Below are 21006 nucleotides of genomic sequence, written 5' to 3' on the forward strand. Positions count from 1 at the left end.
TCAGTCCACTTCTCTAACCTCTAGTCCACCACTGCCCCTGAATGATGAGCGTAAACCGCCTCCGTATCTGAATTATTTCCCAGTAAAATCAATCAGTGAATCGATCATGCAAGCAAATCGATCAATCTTTATTTATAAAGCACTGTCACCACGATCTAGCCCGAGAACAGAGCCCTTCTCATGCACCCACGGATTCCTCCTGTACCTCCACCCATGTGATAGAGCTAAGAACAGCAAAACAAATGAGAGGAATAAGGCTGAACACTACAGATGAGCATGAAAAAAAAAACTGAACAAAAAAACTACTACTACAATACACACACACACACACACACACACACACACACACACACACACACACACACACATATATATATAATCTATATATATTCTCACTTTTGTTTTCTTATCACAAGCAAATCAACCCCCCCCCCCCCAAAAAAAAACCAAAAAAAAAACCAAACAAAACAAAAACAACATAGAGATACAATCCTGAAACTTCAGTGGTCACTCTTCCTCTGTGCTAATGCACAAGTCAGCTGTACATTTATTCATGGTGACAGCAGATCCTTTTGCCTCATCCCCGACAATTAAGGAAATCAATAAAAACACATTGGCTTTGGAACTATCAATTCTGAGAGGAGGTTAAAAAAAGGTGTTGTTTATCAAGATGCCAGGATCCCAGTCGCAGACAATCACTCAAGTATCGGCAGCGTTTGTCAGCTCAGCATCAACAGGCACTGAGCGATCAGCAAACCGACGCCATCTCCGTACATCACTGCTCTTAAAATGACTGCCGCGTATTATCCGGTCAGGAGTTCTCACCTTCCATTTTGGAAAAAAAAAAAAGGACATGATTTAACATTCTTTTTTTTTTTTGTCCGGAGAATTTCTTTGCATTATCAGTTCATGTCTATTGTTGAGGGCTGAGCTGCGGCTATCGGACTGAGCTTATCGCGGATGGCGGCAGGTCAGCAAGACGCTGACACCCGACTAATGCTGCCTCTGTTACGGTTTGTACGGCTGACATATCCTCAGTGCATTTTCATTTTGACGGCACTGTCATTCTTTGTAATTGAAACAGTATACCTGAGTGCGTGCGCGCGCTCACACACACACACACACACACACACACACACACACACACAACTTGTCCTTGTGAGGAGACATTATGATAGCTGAAATTGACATTTAATTGACTTGTTTAAAAAAAATGTTTACAAAATGAAAAAAAAAAAAATCTAATTTTTATTTTACATTACTGAAGAACTGACCGAATATCTCAGAACGCTAAAAGCACTTTCCCCTCAGCTTTGTCCGATTAATTATTCTCTTTTGGTATTTATCCTCTAAAGCCAAATCGAATAACTGAAACTGGATGTGAAACATAGTCAGGGAGAGAAAACAAATTTGTCTCTGAAATGAAATGTTTTTATAGTAACAAGCAAAAGAGCAGTGCTGAGATTGTTTTGGGAATTAAAGAAGAAAAATGAACAGCCGAAAGTCAGATTAGTTTTTTTTTTCCACCTATTGACCCGCACAAATGTAACTGCAGACCTGAGGTAAATCTCCCAGCAAAAATCCCCAGCCCACTACAGATATAAAATCCACCAATCTGCGATAATTACAACGATGATGTGATTTAGTTATGTTAATCCTTGTATTAAAAGATCCGTCACTCAGCGTGGGAATAATAACGGGTTCACATCTTCTGCTGTAGTTCTCGCTAGTGGGTGTGACCCCTTTGTTTACAGTTGGATTGCAAGGTTGAGCTCTTTCCTTGACTTTGTAGTAATTGCTCTGTGTTTTATCAACATTAAGCGCTATTAGACAACCTGAACCCAACATTTAGTTTCTATACAAGTTAAAAGCACGGGTGATATTTGACATGGTGTGAGCACCAGTCTTACTGGAGCAGGCTGTATGAGATCTAGAGACTGCGGTCACATTTTAATTTACTGTGCATTAACTGGGAAGTTGATGAATATAATATGTAAATAATATCCAGTTAATACTGGCTATAATGGCTACGTGTGATTAAACAGACAATTAAAAGGCCTCCTGTGGATAAGTTCTGAGGTTTACAGAGAGAGATGCAGAAAAAAAAGCAGAAACACGGAAAATGACGAAAGGAAGGAAAGTATATCAACAGCGCATGTGTTCGTGAGAGAGAGAGAGAGAGAGAGAGAGAGAGAGAGAGAGTGTGTGTGTGTGTGTGTGTGTGTGTGTGTGTGTGTGTGTGTGTGTGTGTGTGTGTGTGTTTGTGAGCCTACAGACACCTGCTCCATTCTGCAGTGATGGCTCCCAGCGGGACACAGGCTCAGCTGCTGATCACCAAGCCCTCCCTGCAGCACTAGTGGCCAGCACGCGCGCACACACACACACACACACACACACACACACACACACACACACACACACACACACATACACACACACACACACACACACACACACAGAGAGTCCAACACATCTAAACCCTTAAAGCCACCCTCGCAGTACGTCTCTCTGTGTTTCTTGTAATTGACACACCACATGTGCTCATATCAAGTGGAAACATGATGTGAGGTACGTATATACACATGCTTTCACACACAAGCAAGACAGTCTGTGTTCATTTGATGTCGCGGGAGGTTCAGATATGCCATTGCGCTATTGGGGTGACATTGTTTTGTAGCATGATGGTTTTTCCACATTTTGATCGCTATAATGCTTTTTTGCTGAAAGCACTGCATCAAACCATCGAACTGAACTGACTTAGAAAAGGAAAAATTAAAATAATATTAAAAGAAGGCTTTCTTCTCTTTTTTTTGTAATTAATTTTTTTTTAACGCTTTGAATTGTAACAATGGTATTTCAGGCTTCGGTTAAATCACTTATTAGTGAAATCACACACAATGACCAGATTTGTTTTTATCAATCCTTTTGTTAATCAACTTCTATTGTATTTGTGGTATGATCATTATTTTTGATGCTATATTTTTCACTTATCTCTATCTCTGTTTCTTTTCTGTGAGCATCTTTCTCCCTCTGTCTCATCGTTCAGTCTGCTGCACCTGTTTGTGCCTCAATGACAGCAGGGTTGTGGAGCATAGATGAACTAATTTCCTGGATATAGAGAACACTGCAATCAAGGAAAGGGGAAATGCAGTGAGCAGCAGATGGAAGGAGCTAATCATTGTTATGAAATAGAGATGACCTCTAACTATATCCTAGCTCGTAATATACTATGGCTGCACACATTTGCCAGCTCCTGTGTGTGTGTCTACCACCCCTTTCTTTTCTGCTCTCTTTGTTTTTTGTTGTTGTGGAGATGATGAATGACTTCAGGCGCGTTTAAAATGCAACCTTTTTTTTTTAATGTTGAAACAGAAAAGATTAGAGTTGTCAAATAAAGCCTAGTGTCACATAGAGAACAGCAGCTGCCTGCAGTGGGTAATCAGCGGAGCTTTCTACAAATTAACAGCATTCAGCTCTGAAGCACAGTGCACTACAGGTTTTTAGATGTGGGTTTCAGAAAATTAGATCTCACTGACTGAAAAACTGAACAATTTGTTATTCAGGTTTGTTCATGTTAGCACAATTTTACCCAATCTGCCTGGGATGGTCATTCTGGTCACCCTAATGCTGTCAGCTGAATCTGCTGATGCTTTTTCTCCACACAGTCTGTGCAAATTTCAGAAACAGCTTCTCCGTGTGTTTGGCTTCTGTCAGATTCGGAAATTAATTCCTTCTTTGCTCATTTTTTTAATGTATCGCTGTGCAGTGTGAACCACTACATGCATCACTGAGAATGCATGCACACCCAGATACACTTTTAGCAAAACAACAAAAACAACAACACACACACACACACACACACACACACACACACACACACACACACACACACACACACACACACACACACACACACTCCTAAAAAAACTAAACACAAGACAGGTGCCAAAAAATTTTTCTATGGTCTTTTTGTTGTTATTGTTTACATTTTCTATTAATTAATTCAAATGCACATTTATTCAAATAAAACGTAAATACATTCTTTTAATATTTATTATAATATAATTACTAGATATATATAGATATATATAGAAATATATAATGATAATGTTTTATTCAATTATGAATTGACCTCTCTTTAAAAATTCAGCAGTATTCTCAATAATGCAAAAATAATTGTAGTCTTTTCAGAAAAAGAATTTTAAAAAATGTGTAAAAATGTACTTAACAATAATAAATACAATGCAGGTTTTGAGGCTTTACACACCAAAGCCACCAGAATCTTCCAGCACATTTATCTAATGTATGCAAATGATCTTGCTGTGCCTAATGAAGGCACCATTAATCATTATAACGATGGTCTTTTTTAACCAGGGTAATCAAGCGCAGACATGCGTGCGTGCATGCGCGCTCTCTTACACACACACACACACACACACACACACACACACACACACACACACACACACACACACACACACACACACACACACTTTTGCGCTGCTAAGCTGAAACTATCCTTTCAAGCAAATACACAAGCAGAAACCCTTCCTAATGTGCTCACACACCACACAGAGCAGGATGCCTCATCACAATAACACACCGACAATTAAAATACTGTGGTGAAGATCCGTAGTGGCATAATTGAATTTGTTCTTATTTTCTTTTTCTTTCTTTCTTATTTCTTTTTTTAGAATTGTATAAATAGTGTTCAGGCTAATATTTGCTTTTCATGTTGCACCCATTAATTTAGTTTGTCAGTAACTGTCAAATGTTTAAATACTGATCAAGTGCTGACCAAAATATTTCAAGGAGTCAATCAAAATTATATAATAGAATCAGCTAATTTGTTCCACAAGTTCAAACAAATACTTATGGTCCAGTAACTTTATGCAAACAGCTGATAACACTGTTATGGGTGTAAAAGGGCAGTGGGAAACACTGAGCTTTGTAGAATATAACAACAAAACAGACAGATGTCTTTGAACTTGCACAAGAATTCAAAGAAAAAAAGGCAAAAACATTTTTGAAGCCCAGCTCCACATGGACGTTTTTTCACTGCTTATCCTCGCTGTGCATTTGCATACACTTGATGGAAACCCCTGGGTAAAGTCAGCAGCATGACAGTGGGTTATGAAGGCTTCCGGGAGGCTCTGGGGTGTGGATCTGAGCCAGTTTGAAGGGGAGCCGAACCAATGAAGAGCCCACAGCAGATTAGACACCCACAGCTTCATGTCGCTTTAATGCGGCGAGTCAGAGATTTTCTTACAAGGCTTTTTCCTAAATGCTCAGGGTTTTCTCATGCCCCTTTTTCTCTCATTTCCTTCTCCTTGAAGTAATCTTTTCTACGTAAATTGCATAGTAATGTTGATTTCAGTGCAAAATGGCCTGTCGATCTACAGGGTTCTGCTGCTTCTGCTATGGTGACTTGTGAGATTGACTTCAATAGTTTTGAGAAAGTTTAAAATAAATGCACATCTCTTAAGAAAAAAAAAAAACTTTGGTGACTTAAAAAGTTTAGAAATTGTGTAACTGCAAAGACTTTCTAGTAACTATTCGTTTAAAAAAAAGTTATTTCAAAAGTTCAAAAACAAATCTGAAACACCGCAGAATGTGATAGAATTGACAAAAATCATGAAAGTTAAAAAAATGATAATTAAAAAAACTGACAGTTCAAACACACACATGAACACACACAAAAACACCTCAAATTCCCTTGATAGCAGTCTGACTGGCAGAGGTTAAAGACAGAGTAGGCGTTTGTAATTGAACAAACATAACAATGTAAATATTTACTAATGCTATCCACTGGGGATACATGCAGGATCCCACAACCCATGTGCTCTCTTTCTGCCCTTTCGCTCTTTTCTTCTCACGCACTCACAGTTTTTTCTTCACACTTCCTACTCCGATCTTCTTTTCCTCCTGACTGCTATTTCCCGGTATTAGCTTTTCCTGTGTTCACTAAAGAGATGGACATAATATTTTTCTTTCTATCCTCTTACCAAGGGTGACCTGTAGCCCATCTGGGCTGGCGGTGACAGGAGATCCCTGGGAAATAGCGGCGAGTGCGTCTCGGGGACGGAGCCCACGCCACTGGCTGCTAGTCCCGAGAGCTGCCCGTACCTCACCATCATCTTGAGATGCTGCTCACAGAACATACACACTCATACACAGGACACGGGGAGGAGAAGGGAGGAGAAAGAGACAGAGAGGAGGGGAAAAAGAGAGAGGGAAGGAAAGGGTGTAAGAGAAGGGAAGGAGAGCGGATAACAGCAGGCAGGAAGGACGGTGAGAATGGTAGAGGACAGAGGAGGGAGTCGGGGATAAACAAGAAGAAAGGGGGAGGTAGAGGGGAATTACAGAACACTTTGCTCCTGCGCGAATCCATGTGTGAGCATACACACATTTGGGCAAACACACTTGCACTTACAGACATACTGTATGAGCACATGAAGGTACACATACAATTGTAGGACCAGTTGTGCAATTTCACAAGCAAGCTCATGTGTGATGGTGCTGATAGCTACCTTGGTTTAGTTACAATACGGAGAAAAAACAATTTAGGCATTGGCTCTCTGTGTATTATTACGAGACAGGATGAGCGTGAGAAGCGTAGCGGTGCCGTTTTCCTGTACCACCGATCGTGCTGGGGAAATATAATGAACAGCCACTGTTATCAATCATCCCCTCTGTCTTCTGGCTACGAGCATACAGAAGTATAGAGAAACGCGGGGACATACGAGAGACACACATGACAGAATGGTTGGCAGCAGACATACACAGGTGAGGTGTGGAGAAGAAAGAAAATCTCTTTACCTCATTGCTCAACAAAGCTGCGTTGAGTGTTCGGCTTATTTCGAACATGTTCAGATTCGGTGCTTTTTGTTGCTCTGTCCTTATATGTTCAGGTTCTCTTCAGTTTCTTTTTGGTGTTCCCCGTTTCTTGATATTTTCTGTGGTTGGTTGTCAGTCCTGGGTGCGGCAAAAAAGAAAGAAAAAAATCTGTTGAAAAAAGATGGGGATAAAAAAAATCCTCTTTAATTTTCTGACTGTGGAGTTGTGAATTTTTAGTCCTCTATTTTCTCTCTCACTCTCTTCCTTCTGTCTGCTGATGCACTTCTGCTGGCTGTGGTTGTAGTGGTGGCGTTTGTGCCCAGGGTCTCCGCACAGGTCTGAGGAGTCAATACGCTGTCTTTTAAAATCTCCCCAGAGTCAGCACATTAAAACAGGCAGTCAGGCAGTCGGTGGGTCGGGCTGGCAGGGTGGCTGTCTTCCTTATCTGTACCATGCACACTGGCTCACACAATATGCTCCGATCCTCACACTGCTCGCTAGCAGATTAGCCTGTCCCAAAACATAGCACTTACTTTAAACTCCCTCCCTCTCTCTCTGTTTCTCTCTCCTCTCTCTCTCTCCCTCTCTCTCTCTCTGTATTGCTCCCCCTGGCTCTCTCTTTTGCTCTCCCTCCCTCTGTCTCTCTCACTCCATCTCTCTCTTTGCATCGCTCTCTCTCCCCCAATAGCTTACGCATTAAGGCAGCCACAGTTCACTCTGCTACCACAAGGTGGGAAAACTGTTCTAGTGGCAGTGACACCATCGTCGCCACATCCTTTCTCTCTTCGTGCCACTCCTTTTAGATTTCCCTCTCTTGTCTTCTTGTTGAATACACGCTCTCAGTACACAGATACAGATGGCGAGGGGACGTCCATCCAAACAGTTGTTCCATCTTTCTGATGAGATGCAAAATGCAACTAGGGTTGATTAATAGTTTAGGAGTTGTGAGGATGGAAATTACTGGGTTTAAACAAGGTTTTCTCCTTCTTCTTCCTTTCTTACTACAAGTAACATGTGGCCTCTTGGAGAAATATTATCAAAGGGAATTTGGAAAGAAAACATTTAGCACTTACTTTGAGGTGTTTGTGAAATATAGTAATGTAATAAAATGTGCAGCCTCTGGAGAGACCTCGGCACAGTGGGATATGAGGGTACATCTCAGCAATATCAAACACAGGGAAGATGCGCAGGATGGGCTGATGCGAGCATCAAGGTCAGGTGGTTGTTCTTTTCCTCAGCAGGGTGTGGCACAAAGATGACGAAGCAGCTAGTCACAAGCATGGCAGGAAATCCCAACAAACAGGCACAACAAAAATTAGGGAAATACGCAGCGAGTATGAATCACCATCTTTTTTGAATTTGGTAACACATGAGAGATTTCAACGTATTGACTGACTGCATCTGCATCTGAAACAAAATGATAATGAAGCAAATCTCTTGCATCGAATGCCTGTCTTTGGGAAAATAATGAAATATTTTATGAGGGGGGATGCTGCTTAAGTGATTGGTATCTTCATTCTCCTCACTAATCACATGTCGCTGGTGTCTTACTCATGGCTCCATCACTGTGGCACAGGATTTATTTCTAGTGCTTTAAATGCGCTTTTTGCTGTCTCGAATCAGAGCGGGGAGAGCGGCCAGTTAATAGCAGCCTATTGACACTGGACCATCTGTTTAGGTGGACGCTGTCCAGCCCAGTGGAGGGAAGTAGTGATGGAGGGAGGAAAAGAGGGATGTAGAGACGGAGGAAGTGACAAATGAAAGGAGAGGAATGGATGAGTGTATGGAAGATGCGATGAGGTACAAGGGAGAATGATTGCAAATGGATACTGTAACCAGTGTTTGTGTCAGCAGAGAGGAGAAAAATATGGAAAAAGACTCACATTTATTTAAGATGTGTGCGATACTGCTTACATGTTTTGAATTCGCACATTTTCTTTTTTTCCCCTCAAAATTTCACCGAGCAAGATATGTGAAGATATCATTAACAACATCACAGCATGTTTTATGGCACTGTTGTACTGTCTGGGCTCCAATTCCATTTATTTACTTTCTCCCAGTGGTTAGATGACTGCTAGCCACATCCCTGTTCTGTAAAGCGCGTAGTCTCTGGGGATGGCTGGTCCGGCGCAGCCCTGGGGGGAGCTGTCAGTTGAATCATCCAGAGTGAGGGCTGATTCCTCAGTCAGCTGCCTCTCAAGCCTTTCTCTCTGACCCAGCCTCACTCCCCTGAGCCCCCTGATTGCTGTCACCATAGTGATTCTCTGTGTACTGCTGACTTGTCTCTGCACCCCCCCACCCACCCCCAATCACCACCCCCCATCCCACCCCACCCACCCATCATCCCTCACACAACTGCCCGATGCCTACACTGTGCCGCTAATGCCCCATGTTTTGATTTTTGCATGACTTGTTCCTGTTCCTTCATTGATGATGGACTTGATGTGTGGAAGCCCTCAGCTGGCCTGAGTAAAAAGGGTTTCCCTGTACTTCCTGCAAGAAAAAGAAAAAAACAACAACAACAAAAAAAAAAAAGCATAGAGATTTGGCTCTCTTGAAGACAGCCACATACACACACTCCCACCCACACATACTAACATTGTGTTTCAGGCTTAAAACATAAACAAGAAATTCTTAGTGTCACTATTTTTTCCTCCCAGTTGTGGTACTGAGCTACAAGAACTGACTTGTTTGATCATTTTAGAGTTCAGAAGAAAGAGTATCTTTCTGAAAGAATGAAACGCAAAGCTTGAAAACACCTTTGCTGTGCCAAAGCTGCCGTTTCCCAAAGGGGTCCCTGATACATTCTGCATGAGATAGTGATGATGATGTGGTGTGTCCGCCACTCACAAGGAGCCCGCACGTAAAAATAGCCACACTTTACAAAGGTTATTGTAGATTTTCTATTTAGCCATGACAGGAATGTCTACATCTGAGGCACGTTCATATGTTCAAAAATCTTTAAGGGCCAAATATGTTTTTATCCGCATGTGAAAATACGTTCTCCTGAGAGATAATTAAAGTTTGAGAGACTCTGATGTGAAGGGTACTTCTCTTTCATGTTATAGGGTTTCTAAGTAATGGAAATCTCTAATGGCTACTGGAGGTACGACAGCAAAAGGTATGGTACACACGGAGAATGTAATGCAAGAGATCGAGGTTTTTTTTCCTTTAAGGAGGTACACATGATGAGGCTTCAAGAGGAGAAAAGCCTTGAAAAACTTTACATACAAGTTCTTTCTTCTGCTTACATAATATTGGATGTATTTTGAACTCACATTATTAAATTGTTATTTGTCTTATTTCCCATACAGTACCATATGTGTAACTTGGAAGTGGTAAACATGTAAGTTCAAAGTTACATTTGAATGCTACAACACTTTGAATTACCAATATGGAAAGTGGGGAAATTCAGAGAGGTCTGAGAAGTGACTTTAACTTCACTGAATGGAGCAGGGTTTGGGCATTTGCAGGAGAAACTGTATTTCATGGTGATTAGTGCTGTAATGAACCTACATATTAGAAACATAATTTTCATTTATATGTTTGTTTACAAGAAGTGAAAAGATTATGGGGCATTTGTAGCCAGGACAATTACAGCCTACATTGCTTAAATTGAACTCAATCGGACTGTTGTTGGAAAATTCTCAAGATGCAAGTTACACTTCTCAAATAATACTAAAAATATTAAATGGTGTTTTAAATAATGTACCTTTCCTGCTGTTTAACAGCCCCGAAGTTCTTGACAATGTCAGTCACGTTCAATGATTCACACACATTCACGCATCAATGGAGGTGGCTGCCATGCAGGGCACTCAGTCACAGAGACCAGTTTGGAGTTCAGCATATTACTCGCAAGGACAGATTGAGTTAGGTGGGATTGAACTTGCGACCTTCTAGGTAACCTACATAAATTGTAAAGTGAGACATAGGAAAGTAAGGCAAGTGCAAGTACTCTCAAATACTATGACACAACACTATTGAGGAGTTATAATTTCCAAAATGGTAAATTTCTGGGTGTTCATACCCTTACGAATGCTCTCATATCACAAATGAAACATAAACTTATCACAAACTAAACATAAAGAGTCAAAGTGGCTGGATCAAACTGAAGCTCCAAAATTTCATTATCTATTAGACGACAAAAATTATGATTAAAACAAACAATAATGTGCTACGGAAAAATACCCAGTATATATCTTCTGAAAGGGGGAGGGAAGTCACATTCAGACAGTCAAAAAGAGCTTTGTATTTCCATCTGTGATGTAACGCTGTGGCAGTAAGTGTGGAAGTATAAAATTGGTCCGTTTAAGGTGAAAAAAATTAAATAACAAAATTCTATAAAATTTTATATATATATATATATATATATATATATATATATATATATATATATATATATATATATATATATATATATATATATATATATATATATATGTATGTATGTGTATATATATATATATATATATGTGTATGTATATATATATATATATATATATATATATATTTTTTTTTTTTTTTTTTTTTTTTTTTTTGATGCAATACAGGAATCTTTTCACCATGTGGAAATGTGTTTATGCGTTATCTATATTTATTTCTTTTTCTGTTTCAGTTTTTTTTTTTTTTTAATAAGTAACTACTATACAAAGCCCCTCCATTCATCATTCTATATTGGTGTGAGGATGTTCCTTGTCCAATAAAAAGGGTTATACGGCAGACATCATCAGTGACTGTTGCATCAATGTCTTTGTGCTCGACTCTGCTGCTTTTTCTACCTCCAACCCACTGGAAATATACCTGCCTGATGATCCTGTGCCTTCATCGCAGAATAAAGAATGATAGATAGAATTTTAATTTACTCTACTCCAAGGCTCGCGGGCCGACATCCTGCACAGACCGACGTCTCTCCCAGTTGCAGCACACCTGGTTGCAATAAGAGGCTCCTTACTGGGCTTTTGACAAGCTGGATGCGGACGTATACATTAGATTGAGGCTTGCTGAAGCAGGGAGAGACATTCATGTGGCCAACGGCGTTTCATTTTGACTAAATATATCTCTCAGTTTGAATGTATATCTCAGTAACAAATGCAAGCTTAGTTATAGGCTCAACTTACACTCGATATCACAAGTGCTTCAATTCCAAAGGACACAATCATGGATCATGTGGCAAATTCAGCTACTTCCATGCCGCCTCTGTATTTTATAAGAACAGAGAAACAAAGGAACATGTGGCATATCTAATTCATTCTTCTCATGCTCCATAATTCAATTTCAATCTGCCTCTTGAAAATGAATGATTGTACCACCATAGAGCTGTTTAATTGGCATAGTGTTAAAGGAATGATATGGCACAGAGGACAGCTATTCAATTTTCAATTTTAACAAAATATTACACAGCTGCTCTGTATTCTCTTCCTGTCTTCACAGAAATAATCAGGCCGGCCTATCTACTCAGTGGCCTGTTGATGCTTGCCATCAAATACAGATCACATACAGAAAAATCATTGCCCTCTCCCTGGTCTTATTCATTTGGTCCAGTTACACACAGCTTATAACCTGAAAATTAGCAGCAGCCTGCACGTCTCTTGCTCTAGGAGTTGTGCGGCTGCTCATTTGATGAACTTAATCAGGTGCACCCTTTGTAATGGGAAAGGAATAGGGCTAGGCTTGATTGGCCTTGATGACATCTCTGCTTCAATTGTCTAGAAAATCTCAAGCTTTAATCAATCTGCGGGATAATTCTGAATCTCTGACTGCTGCTCTGACAATGATTGGCTTTTTCTCCCAAACTACCATCAAACTGTTTTTTTATGCATTGCTGTAACAAGACTGAGATATGTGCAGTTTAAAGATTGCAACTTGAAGGCATTACGCTGAATGTCTCATCTAGCATATTGTTGCCTTGCAGGATGTAGATGTTGTCATTATACGCAGACGTATAAATCTGTTTTCCATGATTGTAATGACTTGATTTGGTACATTTGTAAGAAGTTTAATCAGCACTACTTTCACAAGTTTTCTTTGGCCACAGTGTGAGTGAGTGACTTGTGGGTTAGTAGTTACAAAAATGTATTTAATCTCTTTATCTGGGTTATGTCTTATGTTTGTTCTGAACACAAAATTTTAATATTTTCTTTTACAGATAGTCAACAACCTTTCCACTGGTCTAAAAGAAGGCCCCTAAATTTTAAGCCTTTATTTTCTGCTCATTCTTCATCCAACACATACCACTCTTTCCTTCAGTTCAGGTTTCACAGAAGTGCAATCATTGCCAGTCTCATCTAAGCGCAAGCATATACTGGATTTGAGTCTGTGATGGCTCTTTCCGTATGGTATTTCAATTTGTGTCCTGTTTCCTGCAACGTTCCAAAAACACAAAGCTTAGGTTGATTGGCTTTCTCTGAATTACCCATGATATACAACTGTCCATAGATTGTTTTTTTTTTCCTGTGGTGCACTGGCAACCTGTCTCATATATACAATGTCGTCACCCAAAGTAAACTGCAACTGGCTTCATGAAGTCCTGAATTGGATAAAGTGATGCAGTAGATGGATAGATTCCCAAGTGAAAGTAGGATGAGGCTAATTAATAAATAATCAAACTGATTAAAAATAGAGAATTAATATGAGGAATCATCAATTAATCAAAACAATAAAACACTCATACATCTTTGTGAGATGTGCTTCATCAGAATGACAATTATCAAAAATGCCTATCCCTGAGCTACATTAAAAAATATTTTCTCTCAGAGAAACAACTTTGCCAGATAAAAAACACAGAAAAAAAATATTAGAAACGAGATAGTGCACTGAAATGGAGAAAAAAGAAAGATTTATTTATTTTTTTTTTATATAATATTTATTCTTGAACTCTTATGTCACTTGAGATTTTCATGGGCTGTGTTTTGGTAAATGCATACAGGGGGCAGTGGTGTGTGTTGGCGGGACCTTGTTTGAATTTTGGAAACCTTTCTTTCAGTAAATGGCAATAACTGTGCAGCTTTATTACAAGTGAAAACATAACTCCGTGAGTGACTTTGACTCCTCTTACCTCCACGCCCCCTGCGCGTGCCTCGCAGGTCTCCAGTGATGCTGAAGTCGGGCTGATGTGAGACCCCCGCCCCGGCCACCCCCCCTCCGTTGCCCGGGCAACACATGAAGAGCGTCATGCTGCTTTAAAACAGATGCAGAGGAAGATGGAGGAGAACACAGTGAGAGACGCCGATCCTGGTGTGTAAATACGAGCCTCTCCCGGCTCACACTTCATTGCTATGCAGGCAGAGGGAAGCGCGCGGTACCTTGATGGCAGCCAATTGATACGTGCGTGCTTTAGGCTCGCAGCGTGCCTCAGATCAGCGCTAACGTTGAGTGTGCTAACCTCCTAGCTAGCAGGTAGAGATGTAAACACGATCCCTCTCAGTAGCATTTCATCGCTAGCCGTGCTGCTACCGACGTGTATATCGTGAATTGCGTGCAAGCAACCTTGCAGAATAATTAGGAGGAACGTCAACACTTCGCATCCAGAAGTTGAAGAGCCCCGGTGCAGGTGTCCTGGCTCTGGACGTCTTCTAGCTAGCTCTGCGTCCAGTCAGCTGTAGCACCTGCAGGAGATGCAATGAAGCTAATTATCGAGGCGCGTTGAAGTTACTGAGTGACTTCCCGCAACACCATCTGTCCTTTATTCTCCCCAATTAAAGTAACTGTCATTAACTGCACTCAAATGACACCAAAGTGTACGACACTTAACATGCGTGCAATGCAAAGGCGTGTTATTGTTGTGATAGGGATTGTGCTGCGCTTATTGTGTTGGTAAGCACTACCTGAAAGGGTTAAGTGAACCCTAACCCTGTGTTAAATCATAGATGAACCTCTGCCTTTACGCTAACGGTGTTTAACTCATATTAGCCTAGATGCCACTTACAGCTGGATTTAATCTCCATAAAATGAAAACAATTGAATCCAAATTCCTTGTCTACTCCAAACCTTTTCCTTTGTTTTATCATGAAAAGGTATGCTCACATTTTGAAAAAGTTCAATTCATGTTGCAGGGAAACTCACCTCCACAGCATTAGTTCATATTTTCATTTTTATAAGCACAATGCTGTAAAAAAGAAAAATAAGTGAAGGTGACACTTATTATGTAATTAATTAAAAATACAATTAATTAAAATGAATTTATAAGTGTTCATGCAGATTGAAGACTAAATTTTTGAACTAAGCCACTTTCCTTTGATCACAAATTTACCCTCCTTTTGTGATTAAATCATTTTTCACAAAATTAGAAATGTTTTCATTAAATAGCCATGATAACTGAACCTCAATGACCACAACGTGGCTGGTTTTTGCTTCTGAAGCTTAAAATAACTTGTTTCTTTATTGATGTGGTTTATACCAATAAATATGGTTTCCGTAATGTATTTTTACAGGTGACTGAAGTGAATTTTGACTTTGAATGTTTTGTCACCTCCATGACTTTAACAGTATTTAAACTTAAAGTTTATTTATACTTTTGAATGCTGGGAGAAAAAAAAAAAAAAAAAAGATTTTTAAATCATGTTTGCCCAAGACTATTTAGTAGAGCTGGTCATATTTTAATTACATGTGTTTCACACTCACTTCAGGCAGTGAAACTGGAGGAGAGGATGCTTTGGTTGGGAATGTGAATAAACTGATGGTGACTCCACCAGGCTACTCAGGCTCACCACGAAAAGGACATCTGGTGTTCGATGCTTGCTTTGAGAGTGGTGAGTAGCAAGACTACTAAATATATTATTCGCCAAGAAAAACAACATATTGAGTGCTTCTCCATAGTAAATGCAATTTATTTTGAAACTTTTATTTTTATTTTTAGAGAAATTAAGATTTCAGGTATAACTAGCCAATATGTAATTTTTCCATTATTTTCAGAACCTGGTTTAAATTGATAGAATTTCATGCCTGACATTCTGACTGACTTTCATTTTAACTCTGGGAGGTCTTTGTGAAGTAATCTGTGATCATTGTGGTAAGACAGTAGGTGTCATCCAGTTTTCCCTAATGCAACCTGACCCAAATATATTTAATTGTCTAACATCTTACCAACAAAAACAATACACACAGACAACCACTTTTGTTGAGCCATTTACAATGATGTACCTCTTGAATTGTCCATATTCTGTTTTGCTCTTGTAAAATTAAAAATAGAACAGACAGATCTATTCCACTGCTAACTTTTCAAGTTGTTAATAGCTGTATAAATGAAGAAATGTAAGATTGCTTATTTTTTCAAACAAATTTGCATAGATGAATCTAAATACTGTCCAAGTTTTAGGGAGAAAATGTACTTGTTTGGTTTTTTTGGTATAGCAATATGCTCTACGCTTGTGGCCCTGAGAGCTGTCAATGGAATTTGACATATCTTGACAGCAGGTTTGGAGTAAATGTATTTTTCATTTTAATGCTACATCTGTATTCACACACAGGGTTATTCAGCATTGGGCAAAAGGCTGAATAGGCCTCAGTCCATCACAGAGAAACTGTCTCAGACACACTCACATTCACACTTCTGGCCGATTTAGTGCCACTAGTTAACCTAATAAGCATGACTTCGTGGGATGAAGCTGAGATAGTTAGAAAAAAAATAAATCTATGCAGGTCAAATATACAAACTCCACACAGAAAGGCCCCAAGCCTGGTTTTAAATGGCGTTTTCTTGTTGTGAGGTTAGATTGAAACCACTGTATCATTGTGAATCCTGTCATTAAAACAGTTTTACTTGTTTTATTTTTAATTTTTTTGGCAGAACATAATTTAAAATAGAAATGCTCATTCAGAGACACCAGCTGATTTTGTATTCTCCACATTTATGAGTAGTTGAGAATATGAAGATATCTTAATTACCGTATATTCAGAGGCTGAATGAATCTGTTCCATTGTTCTCATTTGTTGAAGCTGGGTATATAGTAATATTGACTTAATTTACTGCAGAGTTATTTGTTAATGTCCCCTCCTGGTTGCCAGATGAGTGGCATGACAATGAAAATAAAATATGTTTCTAACAGTGACAAGGTCAGCTGGTTCGTCCCACACACTGGGAAACACTTCAGCTCACAAGTACGTAGAGTAAATCAGCAGGGAATCGGCAGGTCTCTGTTGGACTGACTGTACAGAGATTAGGTTTGGATGGCAGCCAAATTTCATATTACACAGACAGTTTAAAAATCACATAGAGATCGACTCAATGTGCCTGGATCTGTAAAAAGACCTAATCAAAAAGTAGATAATAACAATGATTTTTTTTTCCTTTGTGCACATGTATGAATGCACAGTAGTTTAAAAATATATTTTCCCAAATCTAAATACATATAACCTGATATTTCTAAAGAAAACTTTTAGTGCTTTCTATTGGTGTTCATTCCATTTGCTGTTCAGTTGTTGGTTATAGTGCTGTATTATGTCTGCTGAGTACACAAATTATGATTAGCAGGTGCCTTCATCAAAAATATTGTAATTAATCCATCTATAATAACAGTTCCCAATGTACGTTAATCCCATCTAACAGGTCACAAAGGCAGAGTATACAGACTGACAGATGCACACACACATTCAGTCATTCACACCATGGGCAATTTTTGACTCCATTAAACTCAGACGCATACTTTTAAACTCTTAGACAAAACTGGAGTATATGAGAAATCTCTTACACTGACTGAAATAACTACAAGTACTAATGTGTACTCAAACCAGGAATATTCTCTATGTGAGCTGAGAGTGCTAACCACTGAACCATTGTGGGGCCGAGTTTCTGTCTTCCTTTGTCTCAGTGTGTCACTGAGCTGGAGTGCACTCACTGCTAGGCTAGATTTGCCCCGCATAGCCATACGTTTGACACCCCTGCTTGAGACATTACAGTTGATGGGCTTATTGCTATTTAATTCACTCTGGTAAATCCAATCTTGTATGGATGTGAAACATTGCAACTAAGAAAAGCGGAGCCTCATCTTCATCATTGTGCACACATTTGAAGAAGGTGAGGGTGAGTGTATGCTTATAGTAACAAAATGTAGTAATAAATACATGTTATATCCGGAGGACTGTGCTGAGAGATTAGTGTGGTGAATGCCCTTTTTAGAAATTTACCTTTTTTTCCAGATGACATGGCCAGAAGAACTCGGGCATTGATTAATGGGTGCTGAGCTCCCACACTCAGATCACCTAACATATAAGTGTCTCTGGCTCCGGATGTATCTCCTGAATGATTTATGGAATTGATATTAATCTCTTTCCAGTAAATGCATTACTAAAGTTAGAATGGTGTATGGGTTTGATGTTTGCAGGCTAATGTCAAATTAATGCTGTTTTGCATCATAGTGAAGCTATAATATAGCTTTCGAAGCATACTAAGCTGTCTATACCATGCTTCCAGTTACTTTTTTCTTTAGGTGAGTAAGATGAAATCACCGTTTTTCATCAGTTCACACAGTTGCAGTAACATGGATAAGTTTTGTGTGTAAAAATGATGGGATTGGCTTCATTTGTATGTTCTTTAGCCATCACCCTCTTGCTATATGAAATGTGTACCTTTACCTTGCAAGATGCCTGTTGGGAATACAGGAGATTTAGATTCTGTGTTTACATTTGAAATGACAGTGTACATAATATAAATGTGACATGTAAAATGAGCTGCATATATGCAGCGTGATATTACTGGTACCAGTGACAGGGAGGTTGTTAGAGGCGGACTATCAGCCTATGTCCTCCATGTGCATTTCTCAAAGCTATTGAATTGCTCTGTTATGACAGTCCATGTCTATTTTACTTCTTTCAAAGCAGATTGAAAGACTCAAACATAGTATGTCAAACAGACATTTTCATTAGAAATGTATGTAGACCTAGAGCTTGGCAAGATTCTGAGCTTGACTCTTGATGCCGTCTGCAACACCTCTACATTTTGATCAAGCATATATTTTATTTTATTGTGTTAGTATTGCACAAAATAAAATGTAATTGGTTTATTAAAATAGACACTGGTTTGTAAGCTGTTTGCTGAAGGTATAAAACCTAATTTACATTTAGATGAAGCTTAATTCACTTTGTTGTCAGCCCTTTGCTGATCAACTCAGTGATGGCCCACAGATTTACATACAGTAGATGCCTCAGCCAACAGGCTCTTTGACATGGAGTCAGTGCAAACCATTAAAAGCCTTTTTAAACACTTATCCTTAGAGGTAAAGCACACTGTAATGACGGCCATTACCTTGTAGGGTTTTGTACAGTAGTTCATCCCCATTTTGGCTGTTTTGTTACTGTTTCATTTTGTAAGCATCACCTTTTACTTATTATGACAATCTTTGTTATACCATGCTGGACAGTAAAAGCCAATCAATTAATATTGAGACCAGACCAATTGTTGTATATTGAGTCAAGAGGCAAAGATTAATGAAAGTGATAAAAAAGCCTAATTGTCTTTTTAAAGTAAAGTCGTAATGACATTCTTATCTCACCTCGTCACATTTGTTTTGTGTCACGCTTCAGCTGTTGACATTTTCAGCTAAGTACTGGTTTCTTTTGTGAAAGCATTCACACAATGTTGCTGACTAAAGTCCCATCTTTCTCTACAAAGAATGACAGACATATTGTTTTACTGCACCTCTGGACCGTGTACCAGATGTAATTAAGCAGTCATTGATTAGGCAGACTGCTCTGTGCTGAGAATGACTTGTATAGCCAAAGAAATCCCCCAGGGGTGACAAGTGTTTAATGGGGTCTATTGATAAGCACAACTCATAAACTCATTGGGTTTTACAGTCAATTCACTCAATATAATCAAACTTCTAGTGCAATGTAATGATTGGCCTAGATTACATGCTGAAGAACAGATATGTACCAACTACTATTTCTTATAATAACAACAGGGAATCAAGGCTATTGTGAGCGGAGGTATCAGTTTTATTTATTCTACAGCAACTGTCAAACATAAGTTACTTACATTTGACTGATAATGCTAGTTTTAATACATCAGATGTACATTGGCCTTGTCAACTGTGTATCTTATTATAAATGGTTCTCAGTAAAAACGTTTTGGACACTCAGATCACACATAATGGCAGTTCATGTGGAATAATCACCATTTAGCAGTTCAATTTCTCATATGCCTTATTAGTCTGCCATATGTTTTGTAAACATTAAACAGAATAATTAATTCCAGACAACTTTGTCAGATGAAGCTTTTTTTTGCAAATTTTGTTACATATTTTTATAAAATACGAGATTTATACTTACGAATGTTTGTAAATATAAGTAAAAATCTGACCCTGCTTATGCCTAGAAGCCTTGTAAGAATCGCTGCTTTAATTGAAGACTAGTAACTCAGTGGCAGAATTCTTGCCTGCCATGCGGGAAGCTGGGGTTTGATTCCCAGAAAAGGTTTACTTATGTTTTGGCAAAACAAATACTAATAGATTTATCCCATGATTTACGCACTATATTGCAACAAGAAGTGAAGTTATTTCAGAGCACATCCAGCTTCTGTCCATCCTGGGATTTCTGACACTGACTTTAACGCCAAACCACCTCTTTTTTTTACCTTCTGGCAATCTCTTCTCTGAGCCTACAGTGTTTACGGCAGTGGTTGCCTTATCACAGGCAGCATTTCTCCCTTTGTTGGTTTTCCCAGCATTCACTGCGTCAAACAATGATTTGTGGTTAGCTTTAACTTTGCTGTGAAGTGTTTCAGTTTCAGAAAAGTTCTTCTTTTTCACCTCTTTGACATGATGATGAAAAGTAAGGAAAAAAAAATATTTATAAAGAGTTGTGTTGTTGCCATATACGCTTAATTGGAGGTGTTTCTGAAGACAAATTGTCCCAAAAGTGCCTGCACATTGTGATTAAGAGCAAGTGGGATTTATCAACAATGACCCACGTGTGCATCTTTGATAAGTACAGATTTTTTTGTACTTACAGGCATTTCAAATTGTATTTGTAAGACAGAATTCAGAAGCTTTTCTACAAATGCTTGATAAATGAGGCCCCTGGTCTGTGCCTACCACTGAACCAGCTCTCCTCACCAGTCTATCCAGTCGTGCAGCATCCCTCTGTTCGTTGCTTCCTCCCCGACATGCTGCAGCTTAAAATTACATGAAACAAGATAGACTGGTAAAACAGGGGCAGCAGATTCTTCCAGATGTT

At 39.1% G+C, this 21006-nt stretch overlaps 2 protein-coding genes across 7 annotated transcripts in view; one reads left to right on the forward strand and one right to left on the reverse strand.

Annotated features, from left to right (window-relative positions):
* elavl4 (ELAV like neuron-specific RNA binding protein 4) overlaps positions 1–7420 on the reverse strand; it is an 89324-nt gene extending 81904 nt beyond the window's left edge. For 3 of the 6 annotated variants that reach the window (XM_030083455.1, XM_030083453.1, XM_030083452.1), the window contains exons 1-2: positions 6820–7419; positions 6006–6146 (exon numbers count right to left, since the gene is read on the reverse strand). In XM_030083455.1, coding sequence (XP_029939315.1) covers positions 6006–6146; positions 6820–6867 — 189 coding nt within the window. In that variant the 5' untranslated portion in view covers positions 6868–7419. Of the gene's footprint in view, positions 1–6005; positions 6147–6819 lie in introns of all 6 variants that reach the window. The other 3 variants (XM_030083454.1, XM_030083459.1, XM_030083456.1) reach the window with 3 other exon arrangements.
* Positions 7421–14032: 6612 nt separating this feature from the next.
* agbl4 (AGBL carboxypeptidase 4) overlaps positions 14033–21006 on the forward strand; it is a 189090-nt gene continuing 182116 nt past the window's right edge. Inside the window, exons 1-2 of the mRNA XM_030083694.1 lie at positions 14033–14070; positions 15462–15584. Of these exons, the coding sequence (XP_029939554.1) occupies positions 14037–14070; positions 15462–15584 (157 nt within the window). The 5' untranslated portion in view covers positions 14033–14036. The remainder of the gene's footprint in view (positions 14071–15461; positions 15585–21006) is intronic.

Source organism: Salarias fasciatus, chromosome 23 (genome assembly GCF_902148845.1).
Source record: "Salarias fasciatus chromosome 23, fSalaFa1.1, whole genome shotgun sequence".
Classification (NCBI taxonomy): Eukaryota; Metazoa; Chordata; class Actinopteri; order Blenniiformes; family Blenniidae; genus Salarias; species Salarias fasciatus.